General features: G+C 47.9%; 1 protein-coding gene across 11 annotated transcripts in view; it reads left to right on the plus strand.

Annotated features, from left to right (window-relative positions):
• The window catches only part of SRGAP2 (SLIT-ROBO Rho GTPase activating protein 2), a 227,878-nt gene that overhangs the window by 154,966 nt on the left and 53,941 nt on the right, over window positions 1-18,971 (plus strand). For 9 of the 11 annotated variants that reach the window (XM_032878469.1, XM_032878479.1, XM_032878468.1 and 6 more), the window contains 4 exons: window positions 5,267-5,482; window positions 6,075-6,203; window positions 14,226-14,450; window positions 18,148-18,249. In XM_032878469.1, coding sequence (XP_032734360.1) covers window positions 5,267-5,482; window positions 6,075-6,203; window positions 14,226-14,450; window positions 18,148-18,249 — 672 coding nt within the window. The remainder of the gene's footprint in view (window positions 1-5,266; window positions 5,483-6,074; window positions 6,204-14,225; window positions 14,451-18,147; window positions 18,250-18,971) is intronic. The other 2 variants (XM_032878470.1, XM_032878472.1) reach the window with 1 other exon arrangement.

The raw sequence follows: 18,971 nt of genomic DNA on the forward strand, positions 1-18,971 counted from the left end.
ATTTGACAGTGATTTCAATAAGGAAGAACTTGGCAGTCATATAATAGTGGCTTTGGGAAGCTACTTGCTGAATGTTCTCCTTCTCTCTCTCTCAGAGGAGTTAAGAAGAGAACAAGGGACACCTTTTTATAGAGAGCTCTCACCTTATTTGCTTTTTGGAAAGGCAAGAGGGCCTTTTGCTTCAGTGACCCCCATGGGCAATGGAAGTTATTCGTGGGCCATGGGATAAAGGAAACCAAGGATATAAGGAACCCACCATGTTGAGTGCTCTCCTTAGCTTGTATCTCCCCTAATGCTCAAAATATTTCTTTTTGGGAGACTGATTACCCAAGGGTTGATAATTTAAGTACTTTTGAATCTTGATGATCCAAGGGGCAGAGTCTCGGTGTTCCCAAATAAGGATGCCTTTGGGCAGGAGGCCCAGACTCATACCGTAAGTGGCCAGCTGCCCCTCTGTACCTTCCTCTTTTCTGCCTGAAGGACCTTTGAATTTCCTGACTTGGCATTCTGTGCCAGAGGCTGCTTCCCACAGCTGCCATTCAGAGAGCAACCCTAGTGAGCATTCTCCTCCATGTGTGTCTCCCCCCATATTGAGCTGGCTAGTTGGTAGGCTATGGTCATAAGTGGTTTTCATTTTCCAACTGGTGACCCAGGGATGCCTTTGAGGTTGGAGCATACTGCTTCCTGAAGAACTCTGGAATTCTCTGCCCCAGTTGTACTCAGTTTGTATCTGAAAAAGTCCAGCAAGTACCCAAAGGAAGGAGGGTCTGTAGGGGCACAGAAGCCACATGGATTGGCTAAGTAGGAAGAGTCAAATAAGCCCTAGAATTGAGAAAGGAAGGAGAGGTGTTGTAATGCTGGGGTGTGGTTGCCCTCGAAGTTTCATGCTTCTATACTCCCCTCAAATATATGGCTGCTTAATTTGGTGCAGTAGCTGTCTGCTGGCCGAGCTGCTGCAGACTGGTACTTGGCACTTGCTCCCTGGAGACAGTGTCAGTGAATAGACAACCAGCTCTGCTTGCCTGTTTGTCTCCAATACTAGGCACTAGAGATACAGAGACAAATAAGAGATGTCCCTGAACTCAAGGCATTTAGTTTTAAGAGAAGAGACAGAAAAGTAAAGCAGCAAGTAAAGTATGAGGTGATGATATTTACACGAAGTCAAGCTTCTTAGAGATTTGAATTGAATCTTAATTGCCAAGAGCTCTTTTATTGTTCCCCAAATGTTCCTTTTTGGTTGTATTCTGTTCTTGTTTCATGACACGATGTCTTTTTGTTTTTCATTGACCTCTCTGGGGATATTATTGATTGCTTTTGAAGTTTTCTTCTTTCTGTATGCTTACCGTTCTCTCTTAATTGCTTGTTTTGGTCTTAGCCTTTCATATTAGATATTTTCCTTAAATTTTTGGTACTCCTTAGCTGCCTTTTCTTATTCTAAAGTGAGGCATTGAAAAGCCAGTTGAAAGATCTGTGCTATCTGTGGTCTTTACTGTAGGGTGATCTGACTGGTGTTTCCTTGGGGAAGCCCTGATAATCACTAGTTCTAGGTCTTTTATCTTGGACAGTCAGATTCCCCAGACAAGGCTCTTTTGACTTCCTGCCTGTGTCTGGGGCCTGAGTTGTGTAAGAGGCCAGGGCCATCACAATGTTCAGTATAGAATTTTCTGTTGATCTTCCTATTTTAAGTTCAGTACCCCTATTCTCAGCTGAGCCTGGTGTTCCCAATGCATAGGCCTTCTATAAGAGAAGGTGCCTCTCGTCCTCCCTGGATGGGGAGAGGATGGGATCTGGTAGTCCAGCAATTCTAGGCTTTCAGTAATTTCTCTTGTTTTAACTCCCATCTTCATCCCACTGCCACCAGTTCCTCTTAGGGCTTTAGTGATGTAAGTCTGCTTGCTTCTTGGCTCTGCCTTCATTTGGTTTAGGGTTTGGTGGATCATTCACTACTTGCCTCCCTGCTTTTTATGTGCTGTTTTCATTCTTTTTATTTTCCTCAGTTTATATCTAAGAAATAATAATAAAAACTCTTTTCTGTTATTTTAGTGTGGCTTGGGGAGAGAGCAGGGCTAATGGCATAAATTAAGATTTTATTTTTTGAAGTAAAGTGAATTCTCTTTGTATAACTGAGAATTTAGACTTCTGAGTTTTCCCCCTAGTTTATATTTGCCTCTCTCTCTCTCTCTCTCTATATATATATATATGTATATGCACACACACACATATATATATGTATATATGTATATTTCTCCAAGTTCTATCTTGACTTCCCTATTTTTCCCAATTGTTTTGGCATCACTTATTTAAGCTTTGACCCCTGGGTACCTCAGTTTTTCCTTGAGTTGAAGGATACTAGCTATACTTCTTCCATATTTCCATAGAGGACAGATTTGGTATCATTAAGGCAAAGTCATTCAGGCAACCACATTGATTGTAAAATTGTCAACTGTGGACATGACACATTTCCCAACTGTGGAGAAGAGAAGAAAACACAAAAGAAGAAGTGGTGCTTACCTTTAGGAACTCGTAGTTTCCTAGACTAGGTGGTGTTTTAGTCTTTTACAGAGAGTTCTTCAGTGGAAAGGAGCAATATAAATCACTAAGTTTTATTACTTCATTGTTGTCTTCTTGGCATTATTCCTTTGAGTCCTTTTTTGACTCATATTCATTCATAGTGTTTCTTGTATCATTGTAAAATGGAAAATCACTTTTTTAAAAGTCATTTTTACAACTATTCATTCAAGCTTTTGAATCATATTTAGGTGAAAAGAAAGAAAAAGTAGTCTACTCTTCTTCAGCCTGGATAATACATGCCTCTTCCTCACCTCCTAGTCACTCTGGAATCTGGGGGACTGTTTGAATTACTTAGAAAGGTTTTTAATGCTACCAGTTACTAAATATCATTTCACCAGTATAGAGAGTGTAGAGAGTTGATCTTATACTTATGGAAAATGATGTCAGGTTGAAAATAAGGTGAAGAGTAAATTTTAAAAGTTCTGTATCCAAAATGAGACATTTAAACTGTAATGAACTTTGATTTTGTCGATGTCCCGATATTCTTTATTCTTTCCACCACTTCTTGCTGATCCTAAGGGATTAGTATACCCGTAAGGTCCATCCAGGATTTCTCAACCTCAGCACCATGGATGTTTTGGGCAGACAGTTTTGTGGTGGGTTGTCCCGTACCCTGGGTGGTTAGCAGCCTCCCTGGACTCTGTCCAGCAGATGCCAGTAGCAAGCTCCCAAGTGTGACAATCAAAAATGTCTCCAGGGGGCGCCTGGGTGGCTCAGTGGGTTAAAGCCTCTGCCTTCGGCTCAGGTCATGATCTCAGGGTCCTGGGATTGAGCTCCTCATTGGGCTCTCTGCTCAGCGGGGAGCCTGCTTCCGCCGCCTCTCACTCTGCCTGCTTCTCTGCCTACTTGTGATCTCTGTGTGTTAAACAAATAGAAATCTTTATTTAAAAAAAAAATGTCTCCAGGGGCGCCTGGGTGGCTCAGTGGGTTAAGCCTCTGCCTTCAGCTCAGGTCATGATCCCAGGGTCCTGGGATCGAGCCCCGCATCGGGCTCTCTGCTCGGTGGGGAGCCTGCTTCCTCCTCTCTCTCTGCCTGCCTCTCTGCCTACTTGTGATCTCTGTCTGTCATATAAATAAATAAAATCTTAAAAAAAAAAATGTCTCCAGATTAGCCCCCCACTTAGGACCACTTCTCTAACACAAAGCCCTAATAAAACCAACTCCTCTTTTCAGACCAGTCTTGACTAAACCTAACCTTTCCTCCCAGCTAACCCAGCTCTGGTCCTGTTCAGAGGAAGACACTGGTGCCTAGTGGCTCAGAATGTGGACTTTGTGGTCTGACAGACCTGAGTTTGAATCCTGATTCTGCCATGTATGAGTGGTGTGACATTGGGTGGGATAGTTTAATCTCTTTGTGCCTCAGTTTCCCCATCGTTAAAAGTGGAGATAATCACATGTCTTTTATGGAAGAGTTGTGAGGGTTCAGTGAGACAACTCACATAAAGCCTCTGACACACAGCACATACTAGGTAAGTGGTGGATATCATTGTCAGTATTACGCCCTTACTCCCCCTTGTTTGGTCTGCACCCTATGCCCTCACACATGCACCTGGCTCCCATACTCTTTCTCCCTGTCAAAGAGATCACGCGGCATCAAAATGTCAGCACTCTCGAACTTGAGCTCTCTTGGTTGTAGTCAGCATTTTTAATTCCCAGATAGAAGCCAGAGGCTACCTGTTTAGAAACAGAGAGCTCCAGCAGGGACGAGCGGGCACCTTGTGGCTGGACGTACCTTTGGGAGGAAGCACACACGAGTTCTAGCCTTCCCTGCCTCCTCTGTAAGAAAAGAGATTGGACCCCCAGACAGTGGCTTCGGTGGGAAATGTGAAAATTGGTCTTTTCTCCTTTAATACTACTTCCTTCCTATGGCAACTCTAGCTTTACCCGATGTGGGTTTTATTCCTTCTTGGGCTCTCACCTGAATTGGTGTGTGGGTTAACAGTCTTCATAGGATTGTTTTCTAGATCCCGGGGTCACCGTAAGGATGAGATGAGAAAATGTGTGTGTAGCACTTGGCACAAAGCCAAGCATATACTACATGCTCAAGAAACAAGAGCTACCATTGTTCTTGCCTCTGCTGTTCTAATTAGCTCCCATGAGAGAGGGTGCTTGACCCACATGAAGTGGGCCAGACGGATCCTTAGAATGCGAGGCCAGTAGAAGGAGCTTTTGGAGCCTTTCTTCTTCCCCGTTTTGTATCTGAAAGGTCCCGAAAGTATTGACTGCTCTGTCTGTGTCTGTGCTGGACACTGGAGACTCCGTCGCTGTCTGTGCTGGCCCTCTCAGGGTTCCTGACCTGTCCCGGAAGGGCTTTGCTCTTGGGATCCGAGGGGTGGTGACGTACATATCCTGTGTACTTGACCTTGTGAGCTGGCTAAGTGATAGAAATTACTTAGCTGATATAAAAGAGTCATGATTACAGGTGTTGATAAATAGAAGTAAATAACACATGATGGAAGATGTAAAGTCCTTTTAATAATAAGACATTGGCTCCGTTCAAATGCTGCTTTCCTGTGCTTTGGGGTGGTCTTTAATATGCAGTGTTGGCTGAGCGGAACACTTAAGAACCTTTCCCTTAAGGGGGTGATGATGTTGCTTCCTGTGGCACGGGTCCGGCTGACTCTGGTAGTCTGTAAAGTGGAGAATTGATCCTATTGGCTTGACCTCTGGGGGCGGGGGCGGGGGTGTCTTGCAGGTCATGAAGACCTATCACATGTACAATGCCGACAGCATCAGTGCTCAGAGCAAGCTAAAGGAGGCAGAGAAGCAGGAGGAGAAGCAATTTGGAAAATCGGTAAAGCAGGAAGACCGGCAGACCCCACGCTCCCCTGACTCCTCGTCCAATGTCCGCATTGAAGAGAAGCACGTCCGGAGGAGCTCGGTGAAGAAGATTGAGAAGATGAAGGAGAAGGTATGTATGCATCCGCAACTGTAGGGGCTGGGGAGGAACACTGTGGAAGTCAGGACTGAGAGTTTTCCAGTAGGTGCTATGAAGAGTGGAACAAAGAAACTCATTCCTTTAGTGCCTAATGGCCAAAAGTGAGTCCTTGCTATCTGCCCTGGAAGACATTGTAGGTACCAGAAGAACTTGGGTGTGGGGGCTCCAAGTTTTTGCCTGTAGCAGATTCATAAGGATCAGAAGAAACCTCTCCCAAGCCTGGGAGAGGGACCACAGACCTAGGGCTGGGCTTCAGATGTCCCGTACTCAGGGGCAGATGTAGGGACCCCTTCTTCCGGGTGGTGGTACAAGGATGGAGAACAGTGTTTGCCGATAGAACCAAAGTGGGACATGCATCTAAAGTAGGGAGCCTCATTAACCTTTCCTGGATTGATCTACATTATGCCCTTGAATCTCATTAAACAGAATTAGAACCCAATTTAAGGCAGACGCGCACAGGGAGTAGCTGCACAATTGTGGTTCTCGAATGTACTGTACTTTCATCTTTTAGAGCACAATCTCCCCTTTTAAAAAAAGTAGAATTGAACTTTTGTTCTGTTTTCAGCGCCAAGCCAAGTACACAGAGAATAAGTTGAAGGCCATTAAAGCCCGGAATGAGTACTTACTGGCTCTGGAAGCAACCAATGCATCTGTCTTCAAATACTACATCCACGACCTGTCTGACCTTATTGATGTAAGTGCTTCAAGCTGGGGGCTCAAGGGCACCTTTTTCCTGGGTTTGGAGAACTGGTCAGGTGTTGCCCAGTTCTGTTGCTCGGCCTCTTGGAGCATTTTGAGAAGAAATATGAAGACAGTAGCTGTGGTCCATTAGGGGCTTGCCATGTACCAGGCAAGAGGTGAAGCCCTTTTTACTTTATCTTATTCGGTTCTTACTACAATCCTGGGAAGAGGGCACTCTTTTCTTCGTTTTTACAGTTTAAAATTCAGAGTTTAGATGAGTTTACCCAGAGTCAGCTAATAAGTGACAGAGGCAAGATTTGTCCCTACGTCTGATAACGAACTCACGCTCGTAGCTGCAGTGCACTTCTGTCTCTCAGGAACCGTTCCCTTAGGTCAGCTACTTGCACACAGATGTGAATGGCAAGAGTTACAGAGTTAGAAGGCCATGCCTTACATTTAGATAGTACTTGATGTCTCTTAGTATTACTTCATTTGACTATCCTATCACCCTCTGGATCAGTGTTACTGTCTCCAGTTTGAAGATTAGGAATCTAGGGCTCAAGAAGGTTACCTGCCCACAGTTACACTGCAGTTGAGGGTCCTGGTCAATAAGGTAGCTAAATGCCCTTGACCTATGGCCCGTGCATTCTAATTTGTGACGCAAAGATGATGAGAGAAGCTGGTAAATAGGCACATGTGTTTTGCACGCATTAGGCACAAGGGATATGCTTTTTGTCTTTTGCCTTATGGGTCAACCTCGGCCTTGCTTCTCCTGCGGCTTTTCTTCAAACTTTACATTGAGTCTTGCAGATGCCCACCTGGCCCAGTTCCTGAGCCAGCCCTGACTATAGCTGCAGGAATACACCTTTCCCTCTCGTCTTCAAAGTGGGGGGCCAGGAGCCAGCTGACTCAGATGTACCCGGGCTGGTCCCCTCTCTGAAGCCAGATATTTGCCTCTAGCTGTCTGCAGGTAGCCACGGGGCTTTAAAAACTTCTGGCCAGACCTGGCACACTTGCCTGACTTGGTTTCTCAGTGAGTGAGCCTGCCACAATTCGCAACAGCATTTGGGGTCTGGTGTAAGATTCAGGTCCTCTGGGGCTGGGTACTGACCTGTTTTGGAACTCTGCTGTGCTGCCCTCCCCCCCACCTCTCTCTCCGGCAAACAGAGGAACTGGACTTGATCTTGGTGCTGAAATCTGGCTTCACATGCTTGGGGAACTTTTCCAAACTAGTTCCTCCAGCCAGGGACTTTTGATTTGGTAGACTTCTGCCTCTTCATGTCCTGGGTCTCGTGGTCCCACCGGGTAAGGGGAGCCCTTAGGCCTGTTCCAGGCACCACTTTCTCCTCTTTGCTTGTTGACGCCAGTCTCAGCACCGTCCTTCGGTGGAGGTCAGAGAGCTAAACAGGATCCTTTCTCCTCAGGAGCGGAATGGCTCTTCACTGTCTGGAGCGATGCCTGTTCTCAACACAAGAAAGAGAATCAGTTCTTTCTTATGCTTCATTTCTGCTATATATCTCACATTTGGTTAAAAAAAAAAAAGAATCAGGGGCGCCTGGGTGGCTCAGTGGGTTAAAGCCTCTGCTTTCGGCTCAGGTCATGATCTCAGGGTCCTGGGATCGAGCCCTGCGTCGGGCTCTCTGCTCAGCAGGGAACCTGCTTCCCTCTCTCTCTGCCTGTCTCTCTGCCTACTTGTGATCTCTGTCTGTCAAATAAAATCTTAAAAAAAAAAAAAATCAGGCCATGCAGTCCATCACACCTCTTTGCCCCTAGAACAACAACTTTCCTGCCCCTTTCACCAGAATACCGACCTCAGAGGGAGACAGGGGCTACAGCTCTATCAGTCATCACCTTTGCAGTCTGTAGACCCTCCATCAGATGTGTGTGGGTGTTTTAAAATCAGTCCAAGAAGCAAGGTATTTTGCACCTTGTTCTCAGTTAAAAAGAATATGTTAGAGCCCATCTTCATGGGATATGGTACAAAGTTTCATGAAAAAACATCCTCTCGGCCTCCTTAGCGCTCAGCTCAGGTGTGGGTGTAGGTTACTGTGGGCGGGTCCATGTTAGTAGCGTTCCAGGCCACTCAGACAGTCGAGTCACTCTTGATGTGTTTGTTGTTTGTTTTGTTTTCATTTTTCCTGAAGTGAGGACAGATTGATTACTCTTTTTCTTTTTTAAAGCTGATAACATTATGTGGCTAAGTAAATATTTATTTGGAATGAGGCTATGTGCTTAGCACCAAGGGTACAAAATGTATAAAATCATTCTTGCCCTAGAGGTGTTCATAGACCTACGAAAAGATAATTTCTATGCAACTGGCTAACTGCAATGCTGAGGGAAGCCCGGGGGGCCCTAGGACTGTGTTCTTCAAACCATAGGTCATGTTCCATTGGGGGAGTCATGAAATCATTTTTATGCATTTGACTTGTTGTTGTTTTTTTTAAATGAATAAACTAGAACAGAATAGACTAGAATAGAATGGGAAGGAAATTAGAATATCTAAGGTATATCATACTTAGATTAAGTTTTATTTTGTGAAACTGTCAGGTGCATGTGTTGTGGGGGGTGGTGTGTGACAAGATGTACTTCTTACTGGGAGCTGGAAGTAAAAAAAAAGTTTGAGTGACTGCACTAGGAACAGAGGAATGTTTCTTAGTGTCTATGCTCCATGAAGGCAGGAACCAAGTCTTCTCCTTTACCTTATTATAGAAACTGGGGCACCTGGCTGGCTCAGTTGGGAGAGCACACGACTCTTGATCTTGAGGTTGTGAGTTCAAGCCTCATGTTGGGCATAGAGATTATTCAAATATATATTTAAAAAAAAAACTTTATATACTAAGGTTTCTCTTTATTTATTTATTTATTTAAGATTTTATTTATTTATTTATTTGACAGAGAGAGAGAGAGAGAGAGAGAGAGATTGAGATCACAAGTAGGCAGAGAAGCAGGCAGAGAGGCGGGAAGCAGGCTCCCTGCTGAGCAGAGGGCCCTATACGGGGCTTGATCCCAGGACCTTGAGATCATGACCTGAGCCGAAGGCAGAGGCTTAACCCACTGAGCCACCCAGGCACCCCTTCTCTTTTTTTTTAAACATACGCACAGTGCTTAATACACAGCTGACCACATAGTATACTCACTGAAGGAAGAAAGTAAAAGGAGTAGGAAGAAGGTGATTTCCTAAGGCAAGACTTTTTTTTTCCTTTTCGTGTCTTTTAATACTGCCTAGAGATATAATTTATATACACTGCCCGAGAGTAAGTGTTACAGTTTCAAGAGTTAGGATAAATTCAGACATGCTTGTAACCTACATCTCTGTCAAGACTGAGAATGTTTCCATTGCCTCAGAAAGTTCTTTTCTCTTCCCAGTCAGTCCTCCCCTACCCAAAGCAACCACTGTTCTGATTTCTTTCACCATAGTTTCGCCTGTTGTAGGACGTCACAAAGATGGGGTTTTGTAGCACGTGCTCTTCAAACCTGGCCTTTTTTGTGCAGCCTGATGTTTCTGGTCGGCACCCCTGCTAGTGCCCTTATCAGTGGTTTCCGGAATGATCAAGGCAATAAAAATGGCCAAAGGACACCTTGGCCACATACCAGCAATGGGGGCAGGAGTGAGTGGGAGGCTGGGTACCTTGGCATTCTGATCGTTACAGGATCCAGAACTTGCTTTAGGACTGGGGAGGAATCTTGTGCCCATCTGTCGCCCTCTGTGTTATGGGCACCATGCTGCCTCCCTCCTCGTGGTGTAGAAGGGCGGTGTGTGTGAAGGCATTGAGGATAAGTGAAAAGTTATTTTTGTCGGTGCCGGTACACTGACACGAGGACTAGCCTTTGACTTCGTTTTATAATATAACAAGATTGAAACTTGGACTGTAGAAATCCGCATGAGGCATCTGACACGTACCAGGAAGCCTTGACTTCAGGCCAGAAAGACACTCTGAGCTGACTTAATGGAGTCTGAGAGCTGTAGGCTCGTTGGAATGTGGCTTTCCTCCCCCGTACTCCTGTGGCTTTCCCAACCCAGGAGCAGACGGATGAATGAAGAACAGGGCATTGTCCTCACGCATAGCTGGGGGCTTGTGAGGGCTCCGCGCCTTGAGAGAGAATCTGTGACACCATGAGCACCCAAGCTGGCCATGAAGAAATGCAGCTTCATAGGAAACTTACAAAGGGCATTTATTTTTCCCTTCTGTGTGTACTCGAAGTGGATCTTATGAAACACCCATGTTTCTTTTCTAGGCCTTCTCCAGAGTCTCTGGGTGAAGACGTGAGCTAGTAAAGGGTTAATGAGCTGTCAACTCAAGTCCTCAAACATCTGGATGGGCTATCATTAAATTCTTATAAAAATTTGATTTCCCCCGAGAGAGTTTTCATCAAACATTTATATAACCCAGAAACGGCCAGGGGAGCTCGGCATGGCCACGGAACTCATCAGAAGCCACTGAAAACGTACCTTGTCCCCATTGTGAGGAAAAATAATGTGCAGCCTCCACTCACTGGGATTCTCCTGGGAACAGAGATGAAATATTCAAATCTCGTTTACCTAACCTTGCCAGAAATTGCTTTTTTGCTAAGGCCTCAGTGTCCGGCTGTCATGCTTGTGGAAATCTGTGGCTAGCCAAGGCTCTGTAAAACCTATCCTGGGTCTCCCTGGTTGGCTGGAGGCACAGAGGAGCCAGAGGGCACACTGTGAGTCAGGTCCCCACTCAGTGGCATAGAGAAGCTACAGAAGAGCTAGATCAAGGGGGCAGCAGGCAGCCCGAGAAAGCTCCCTGCCTTCCATAGGCCGCACAGGGTGAGCCATACAAGGGGCTTCGGTGGCCACTCGTCCATCCACTGATGTGTATGAAATGCCTACTACGAGCAAGGCTTCGTGGGGTGGGGGAGGCTACCATGAAGCAATGACGCTGGCCAGGCCCTCTTTGAGGCTTGTCTTCTGGTGGGGGTGCTAGAAAATGGTAAGTCTCAGAGTGAGGGAGTGTGTCCTGTGTCACGTGAGGGCTGATGTGGTGTGGTCCTGAGTAGAGGCCAAGTTCAGTGGATGCCAGGGTTGCAGGGCTGGCTGGCTTTCCAGAGGCTGGGGATTTGATTTGGATTTTGAAGATGGAGTCCATTTCCAACAAGAGAGAAGAGCGGGAAATACGTCAAGAAGGGAGGATGCTGGGTAAAGGGCATCGGTCAGTGGATTTGGGGATCTTGGGGACTGATGTGGAAGTGTCTGCATGATGCCAGATGTGCGTCAGGACATTGCCTGTTACCAGCCTCGCGACAATGGGTGAGGCCGGTGTCGTCCTCAGGTGAGGCTGAGAGAGGTTAAGTTGCTTGCTCCGGGTCGTGCAGCTGACTGGAGGCCTGCTCCTCTCCCATACTCTGCCCTAAGCAGGAGCATGTCCTTGGTTAGAGGCTGAGGAAGGGAACGGAGGGAGATGATATCGATGGTCAGACTGCAAGACAGTTGAGAATTAGTTCTGGCTGGTGACCTCGCCTCACCGTTCTGGTCTGGGAAATGAAGATAATACCAGCCTCGCTGGGATTAGTATGAGGATTCAGACGTAGAACGTACATAAAGCACTTAGCACGCGTCAGGCAGATGGTAAGCATACCGAGTAAAAAAAAGAGGTATTTTTAAATTCCCAAACTGAGCAAGGTTTGAACGCTAAAAGCTTCTGTAGGCTCTTCAGCAGGGGAGTGGCCTAACAAAAGCCATCTTTGAAGACAGTGAGGCAGAAAGCACTGGTGTGGGATACAGGTGTGAATCGGGGCAGAGGTGCAGAGAATGGAGTCACCAGAAATACAGAGGTGAGGAAGGGCACCCCGCCCCCCCATTCTCTCCTGCACTAAAGAGCTCCCCACTCGCTCAGCCCTGCGTGCTGCCTTACTTCTGTTCACAGACTCGCGGGCACCCAGCTCATCATCAGCGTCTGCGCAGGCTCGTCAGGAAGGTTTCCAAGTTCAAGGGCAGCCTGGCTAGCCCAGCAGTGCCTTTCAGAGGAGGAAGGGCTCCTGCACACGAAGTCTCCCAATCAGCTGCTTTTGTCTCGCTTCCATTTGCTCTGCCCTCCCAACTGGATTTCATGTCTTTCCATCCTCCGCCTCTAGTTAAGCTGTAACTGCTGTTCTTCCACGGCCGCCAGGCACCTGCCAGCGCCTGTTGGCAGCGACCCAGAGCCCAGCCCGACAGGCGCTCTGTCACTGAGCTTCTTGTCAGATGCTCGGAGGAGGAGGCACGCCACATGCTTTTTCTTCCCCAATCGTGGCTGCTCCCGATGTGAACATGATGAGGGGAGAGGCAGGGGGAAGTGAATGTGATGCCTGCCTGTGGAATGAAATAGGAGTCCGGCAGATGGTCTGACTCTACCCATGGATTCTTCTCTGACGTTTCTTCTCAGGTTCTGGATCCCAGAGCTGCTTGGGCAATAGAGGGGATAATGGGTGGCCAAGGAATTTGGATCTCGGGGTCCTTTGGGAGGGTTGGGGAATATGGTCATAGAGTTACCAGATGCCACTGCTGAGGAAGGGCCGTAGAGATTATAATTACTACAAGTATTTTCAGACTTTTTCTCAAACAGATTTCTTTCTTCAAATCAGACCTTACAGAGAGCCCCAATCTACTGGGCGCCTGGGTGGCTCAGTCAGTTAAGCATCTGCCTTTGGCTCAGGTCATGATCCTGGAGTCCTGAGATTGAGTCCCGCATCGGGCTCTCTGCACAGTGAGGAGCCTGCTTCTCCCACTACCCCTGCCCCAACTCATACTCTCTTTCTTTCTTTCTCTCTCAAAAATAAGTAAATAAAGTCTGAAATTAAAAAGGATCCCAATCTATTATGTAGATAAAAAAGCAGAGCTGGTTTGGTTGAACCAGAGATAGGAGGCTCCAAGTCCTACTGGTTGCTTCCCTTTTACCCCCTTCTCAAGGGCAGCCTAAGCACTGGCATAGAACCTCAGAGCTCTCGGGGCACCTGGGTGGCTCAGTGGGTTAAGGCCTCTGCGTTTGGCTCCGGTCATGATCCCGGGTTCTTGGGATCGAGCCCTCTGTCGGGCTCTCTGCTCAGTGGGGAGCCTGCTTCCTCCTCTCTCTCTGCCTGCTTCTCTGCCTACTTATGGTCTCTATCTGTCAAATGAATAAATAAAATCTTGAAAAAAAAATGCAATCTTTAAAAAAACAAAAACAAAAAACCAAAAACCTCAGAGCTCTCATCTGCAGCCTGAAAACCACTGGCCTGGCCAAATCTGTTCATTTTGCAGCTGAGGGTACAGGTTCAGGGTTGGGGACTGGCTTTCCCAAGGTTACATGACTTCCTGTCAGTGCCCTTTTTTTTTTTTAATACTATTGCCTTTCTCATACCTTTTTTTTTTTTCATTTTGCTTTAGAAAATCAGAATCCTTTACATGATCTGAATTTTCCCAGTTAAGACTGATACTTAAGTCTTCTGTCTTTTAAATGCTAAATCCGAGTCTGCTGCTAAGGCCTGTCCTAGAACGGTGGGAGCAGGTGGGGGTGATGACAGATGACAGGGTCTGCTCCCCATTCTCCTCTCCTCTCACTGGGGTTCAGTGTTGGTGTAAGTGAACTGCTCTTGGGACACTTGTGAACCTTAAATGCTGAGGTGGCTTGGTTTGGTTCATATGTCGTGACTTGACCACAGTGACCCTCGGGGAGTGGCAGGCTGTATTTTCATTGTTGAATTTTGTTATAATGGTATCCCCAGAGAAACCCTAAGGTGGAAGAGGATTCCCTTCAACCCTCAGCTCTTCCCATGTTTACTGGATAGCCCTGTGCAGCGTGTGATGAAATAATTTCCTTCTGTCCTATTGAATGCTCTCTTTCCCAGTCAGCCTGTAGTCCCCTGAGGTGTGTCTTTCATTGAATTGGGAGTAGAAACCAGAAATCTCACCTGGATCCTGGAAGTCAGGATGTCAGCCTTCCAGCTGCACAGCCGGTCCCTCTGATATGGTCAGAGATGCCCTGGGGGCCACCTCTCTTCCTGCCAAGCCTTGGGACTGTCTATGGTTTGCTCATGTGCCTTCTCCGTCCCACAGCAGTGTTGTGACTTAGGCTACCATGCCAGCCTGAACCGGGCGCTACGCACCTTCCTCTCCGCTGAGCTGAATCTGGAGCAGTCAAAGCACGAGGGTCTGGATGCCATCGAGAATGCCGTAGAGAACCTGGATGCCACCAGTGACAAGCAGCGCCTCATGGAGATGTACAACAATGTCTTCTGCCCACCTATGAAGTTTGAGTTCCAGCCCCACATGGGGGACATGGTGAGGTCTTCTTCCCATCACCACACTCCCTAAGGGGCTTGAGCTCACTTGTGCCTGGATTCATACACTGAGGCCACATTTATTCTGGGGAGAGCAAGGCCTGGGCTGGCTTCCTGTCAGGTGGGTGAGGAGCATTCCACTCATTCGGCAAATAGCCATGGAGCAGCAGATAGCGACCGAGCGCCTGGCTGGGCTTGACCGTGGACGTGGGGGATTAGGGCCCTCGGGGAGATTCCAGTCTAGTGTGTGGAGAGAGAGTTGGAAATATGCATAGGGAGGGGCACCCAGGGGGTCCAGCGGGATCAGAAGAGGTGAAAGACAGCAGGTGTATAAAAACTAACAGTTCAGTATGGGAAGAGGGAAAGATTTGGAGAAGGCCTCCAAATGGTGAGTCTGGAGGAAGAGCTGATATGGGGAAGATACTCGCGGCTTTTGACGCGGACAGAGGGCTAAGTGCAGCAATGGTGATGTCATCCTTCAAAACTTGGCAGAGATCTAAAGGATCTCATTCGCTTGATATTCGAAGACTGCAATAAAAGGTGTAGCTTTGCTTGGGTATTGAACAAAAAGGAATGGGTAAGACGGACAAGAAGGAGCTAAGATATCATCCCAGAGGCCTGATGCTGTCTGTCCAGGCTGGGGAACAGGAACATGGGGGCCCTGTTTTGAACTTTTCCCCTCCAAGACTGAAACAAGAAGGGCGTAAACCAAGTGAGAGGAACAAGAAGCTCTTTGGTTTTAATTACTCTGAATCTTTTATTCCACTTGGGGTGGTTTTGCATGCATATCTGAGTGAACCTTACTCCTGTCAATAGAAGCTACCCTTTACCTTCCAGGCTAAACCGGAAGGAGGGTGTGTAGGCTTACGTAATAGAAAGATAAATCTTCAGGCACGGTGGGATTTAGGAGTCGGAATTTATCAAGTCTCCGATTTTTTTTTTTTTTTCCCTTTCTCTCGGCGTCATATCTTGTATCTTGGCTGTATTCTCAGGTAGGCTCTCCTCCCGTAAGGGCAAAATGACTATATTTCCAGCCTAATCTTCTTGTACATCCAAACCCAGTAGAAGGAGTATCTGCGTCCCTCCTAGAAACCCCCACAAAAGTCTCACTGTGTCTTCTTCCTTCTGATTGGCTGATGTGTTTATCCCTGAGCCACTGATTGTGGCTCCGTGTCTGCAGTTGGCTGATTGGCTAATGCCTAAGTCACGTGCTCCATCCCGGAGTCGGAGAGAGCCTCTTCCAAAATGCGTGACCTGAGTTGTGGGGTGGGAGGTTCCCCCAGAAGCTAGTCAGGCCAGAGTTGCCAGAAGAAGGAGGAAGGGATGTGTGGTGACTGAAAAACAATCATGTCCTCTCAACAAGGAAATAGTATATCCAACAGGATTAGTATCCAGACGCTTTTCAGAAAACCCTGTCCCAGAATGACAACTGTTGTCAGTGTTACTAGAGGATTCGCTGTCATCGATACTCCACAGTGGAGTATGGGACATTTCTATTCTAAAGACAAAAATGTAGAGATGATTTCTTTCCGCTCCTCAGGGAAAACCAAACCATGCACAGTTTCCATTTCTGTGACTTAGGAAATGTCAGTGTCTGAACAGATGGGGAAGTGAAATGGCAGAGCGTGCAGTCAGAGGTGTGTGTGTGTGGGGGGGTGCCACCGAGCCCCAGGAAGCCCCATTCCTCACCTGCCCTGGCTTCTGGTCCAACTTGTCTTCCAGTCCCCTCCTCCGATTGCCACTGACATTCCTTCCCAAAAATCAGTGGAACTCTGGGACCAGCTGAGCGGAGTGATACATTTTCTGGTGTTGACTGAGTTGCCTTCGGAGCCAAACAGCTTGTCTCCATAAAGGGAAAATCCGAATGCTGGGTGCTCGGGCCCCCTCGTAGCCTTGTCAGTGCCTCGGTTTCCTACCGCGGAGCACAGCTGGAACACATTACCGTGCACCCCGGTAAAGGACCTCTGCCAAGGCATGCATCAGCAGCCCTGCTGCTTCTTAAAGGCACAGGCATGGAGGTCCGTTTTCCCTCCGTGGGTCCTCCCTGCTAGGTCTAGGTTGCTTTAAAATCAGTAGTTCACTCTCTGGCCTCGGCCCTCCCTCCCTGTGATACAGCTGACCAGCCACAGAGCCAGGCAGGGGCCAGGGTCAGCCCTAGATCTTGCAAAGGTTCTGCGTTCCAGCCCAGCCTTCCTAGGAATAGAAAAGAAAAAGAGATGAGAAGGCAAGTTTATCTTGGTCCCCACAGCCTGTCTATCCCCACCGGTGTGGGCTGGCTGTAGACTATGGAGGCAACAAGAGGGAACTGCCTGGAAGTCCTTGAACTAGGGCCAAGGTTCGGGTGGCATTTTGACCGGAAGCCCTGAAATTGGCCAAGGCCCCACACTGACGGGTGTTCTGGGGCTCGGCAGAGAGTGGATGCCAAGCACTCTCAGATGTACTAGGAGGAGGGGCTTGGCTCTACCCTTGGTGCCCCCAGAGGCTTGTGGGGCTCTGGATGCCTGACCAGTGACATCAGGCAGCCAGAGAGTTTCACTCTTGGCTCTAACCCATCCTGGCCACTGAGCTCTCTCCATTGTGTCTGCTTATCCAAGAGCCAGAGTGAAGTCAGCTCTCTTCAGATCTGAGAGCCAGCCCCTCAGCTGGGGGAGGAGGTCAAGTCAGTTGGGAGCTTAAAAGCCAATGGAGGAAAAGGTCAAGTCCCAGCCCACTCTTTTTGAAGAGAGGTTTTGTCTTCCAAGCAAGAGAATGGTCTGTGGGCATGTGAATGTGCCCACTCATTGCTGAGGAAGAGGGAGACTGGTTCTATCCAGATGTCTCTCTGCAGACAAGAGGCGAAGGGACACGTGGTGGCAAGGTGACAGGAGCTGCCTCCATGTGGGTCCTGCCTCCTAATATGCCAGCCTTCTGTTCCTCATCTGTCATCCTGGAGACTGTGGGTGATCTCGTGCCCATGCCACAGCCATGCCCCCATCGGGAGATGGTGGCTCAGCCATCTTTTCAGTGAAGGAAAAGCTCGTGGACTGCAGTTCTTAGGGGAAGGGCAGACTCCTCTCCTACACAGATCTGGTATGAACCTGGGGCAGAAGGTTGGCTCTTGGAAAGTGCCAAGTTCCACAAGATTCTGTGCCCTCTGGGGCCCTCGAGCACAGCCCGTGGACCTCCTCCTGGCTTTACACTTTCTCTCGTTGAGTCAGAGCTCTCATGCATGGCCCAGATTTATAAACACATGCTGGGTGCCAGCAGCGGAAGCTAGCCTCCTGACCCACTTCTCTGCTGCTTTCACTCTCGTACATGAAGGGGAATGAAGGAGGGGCCGGAGAGGTGGCCACTCGGACTCCTGGCAGGAAACCCTCCCTGCCAAAGCATTGTGTCTGTGGCGCTGGGGCTGCCCGAGCACCCTGCTCTGGCCCAGCGCTGGCTTTTTCGGAGCCGCAGAGCCCACCAGGCACCAGCCTGGGGATGGGCCCCATATGGAGGGACCTGGTCTTTCCAAACAGGTCCCACTTCTCAGTCCCTCCTTGTGCTCTTTGGTCCTGGCAGAAGTTCACACATGCCGCCTTGGGGTTTTTGTTTTCACAGAGAAACCATGAGGCTTCCAGCTTGAACATGAGTACTTTTATTAGTAGTAATGGGACTCTGGAACCGCCAGAAGAACTGTGTCCTCTTCCTGACCTGGTGTTGCTTTCTTTTGGCAGGCTTCCCAGCTGTGTGCCCAGCAGCCTGTCCAGAGTGAGCTGGTCCAGAGATGCCAGCAACTGCAGTCCCGCCTGTCCACTCTGAAGATTGAGAACGAGGAGGTGAGTTTCCTGCTTAGGAGACTCCCTGTTGAACCTCTTTCTTGCTGCCCATCTGGGAGCAGGTGGAAGGAGCATGCAGAGAATGTCCGGGCTGCCGCAAACATTTCCTAGCCAAGTGTAGCCTTGGATTTTCCCCCTCTGCTACATCCTGCCCTTGAACTCCAGGAAGTTGCTCTTGCATTGCCAAAGGTTGAGCTCTATTTTGAGCTTTTGCGAAATGCTTTTTTTTTTTTTCCCCTCTACACATTTAATCAAAATGGCACTTGGCAGCTGTGTGAACAATATTGTGTCTCTGAAACCACCCCCTCTTGCCTGGCTTTTTCCAGCATTTTCAAACAAACAGAGGCCTTTGACTTTGACACTTAAAACATCTCCATCCTCTTAGAAAAGGGGGACTTTCTTCTGCGCCCAGCATCCTTGCTTTCAACAGCTAGTTCAAAAGGGCAGTGTGATTAATTGTCCAGCTTCTTTCTTTTGTGCTCCGGAGACTTCTTACCTGGCATCTCAGTCTTACTCTTCCCAGGAGAATCAGGAAGGACTGGGAGGTGGGTCACTTCATTGGCCAATGGGACAACCAATCCAGTGATTTGCTGAAGGTCATGAAGCAGAGCATGGGGCATGGTGGGGCCAGACCCATCTCACATTTTAACCAGCTCTTTACATCATGACGTTGGTTTGGATTTATTTTATTCTCCCCGTTAGCACTTCCATTATAAGCCCAG

Source organism: Lontra canadensis, unplaced genomic scaffold, assembly GCF_010015895.1.
Source record: "Lontra canadensis isolate GAN:19392208 unplaced genomic scaffold, GSC_riverotter_1.0 scaffold63, whole genome shotgun sequence".
NCBI classification, from domain to species: Eukaryota; Metazoa; Chordata; class Mammalia; order Carnivora; family Mustelidae; genus Lontra; species Lontra canadensis.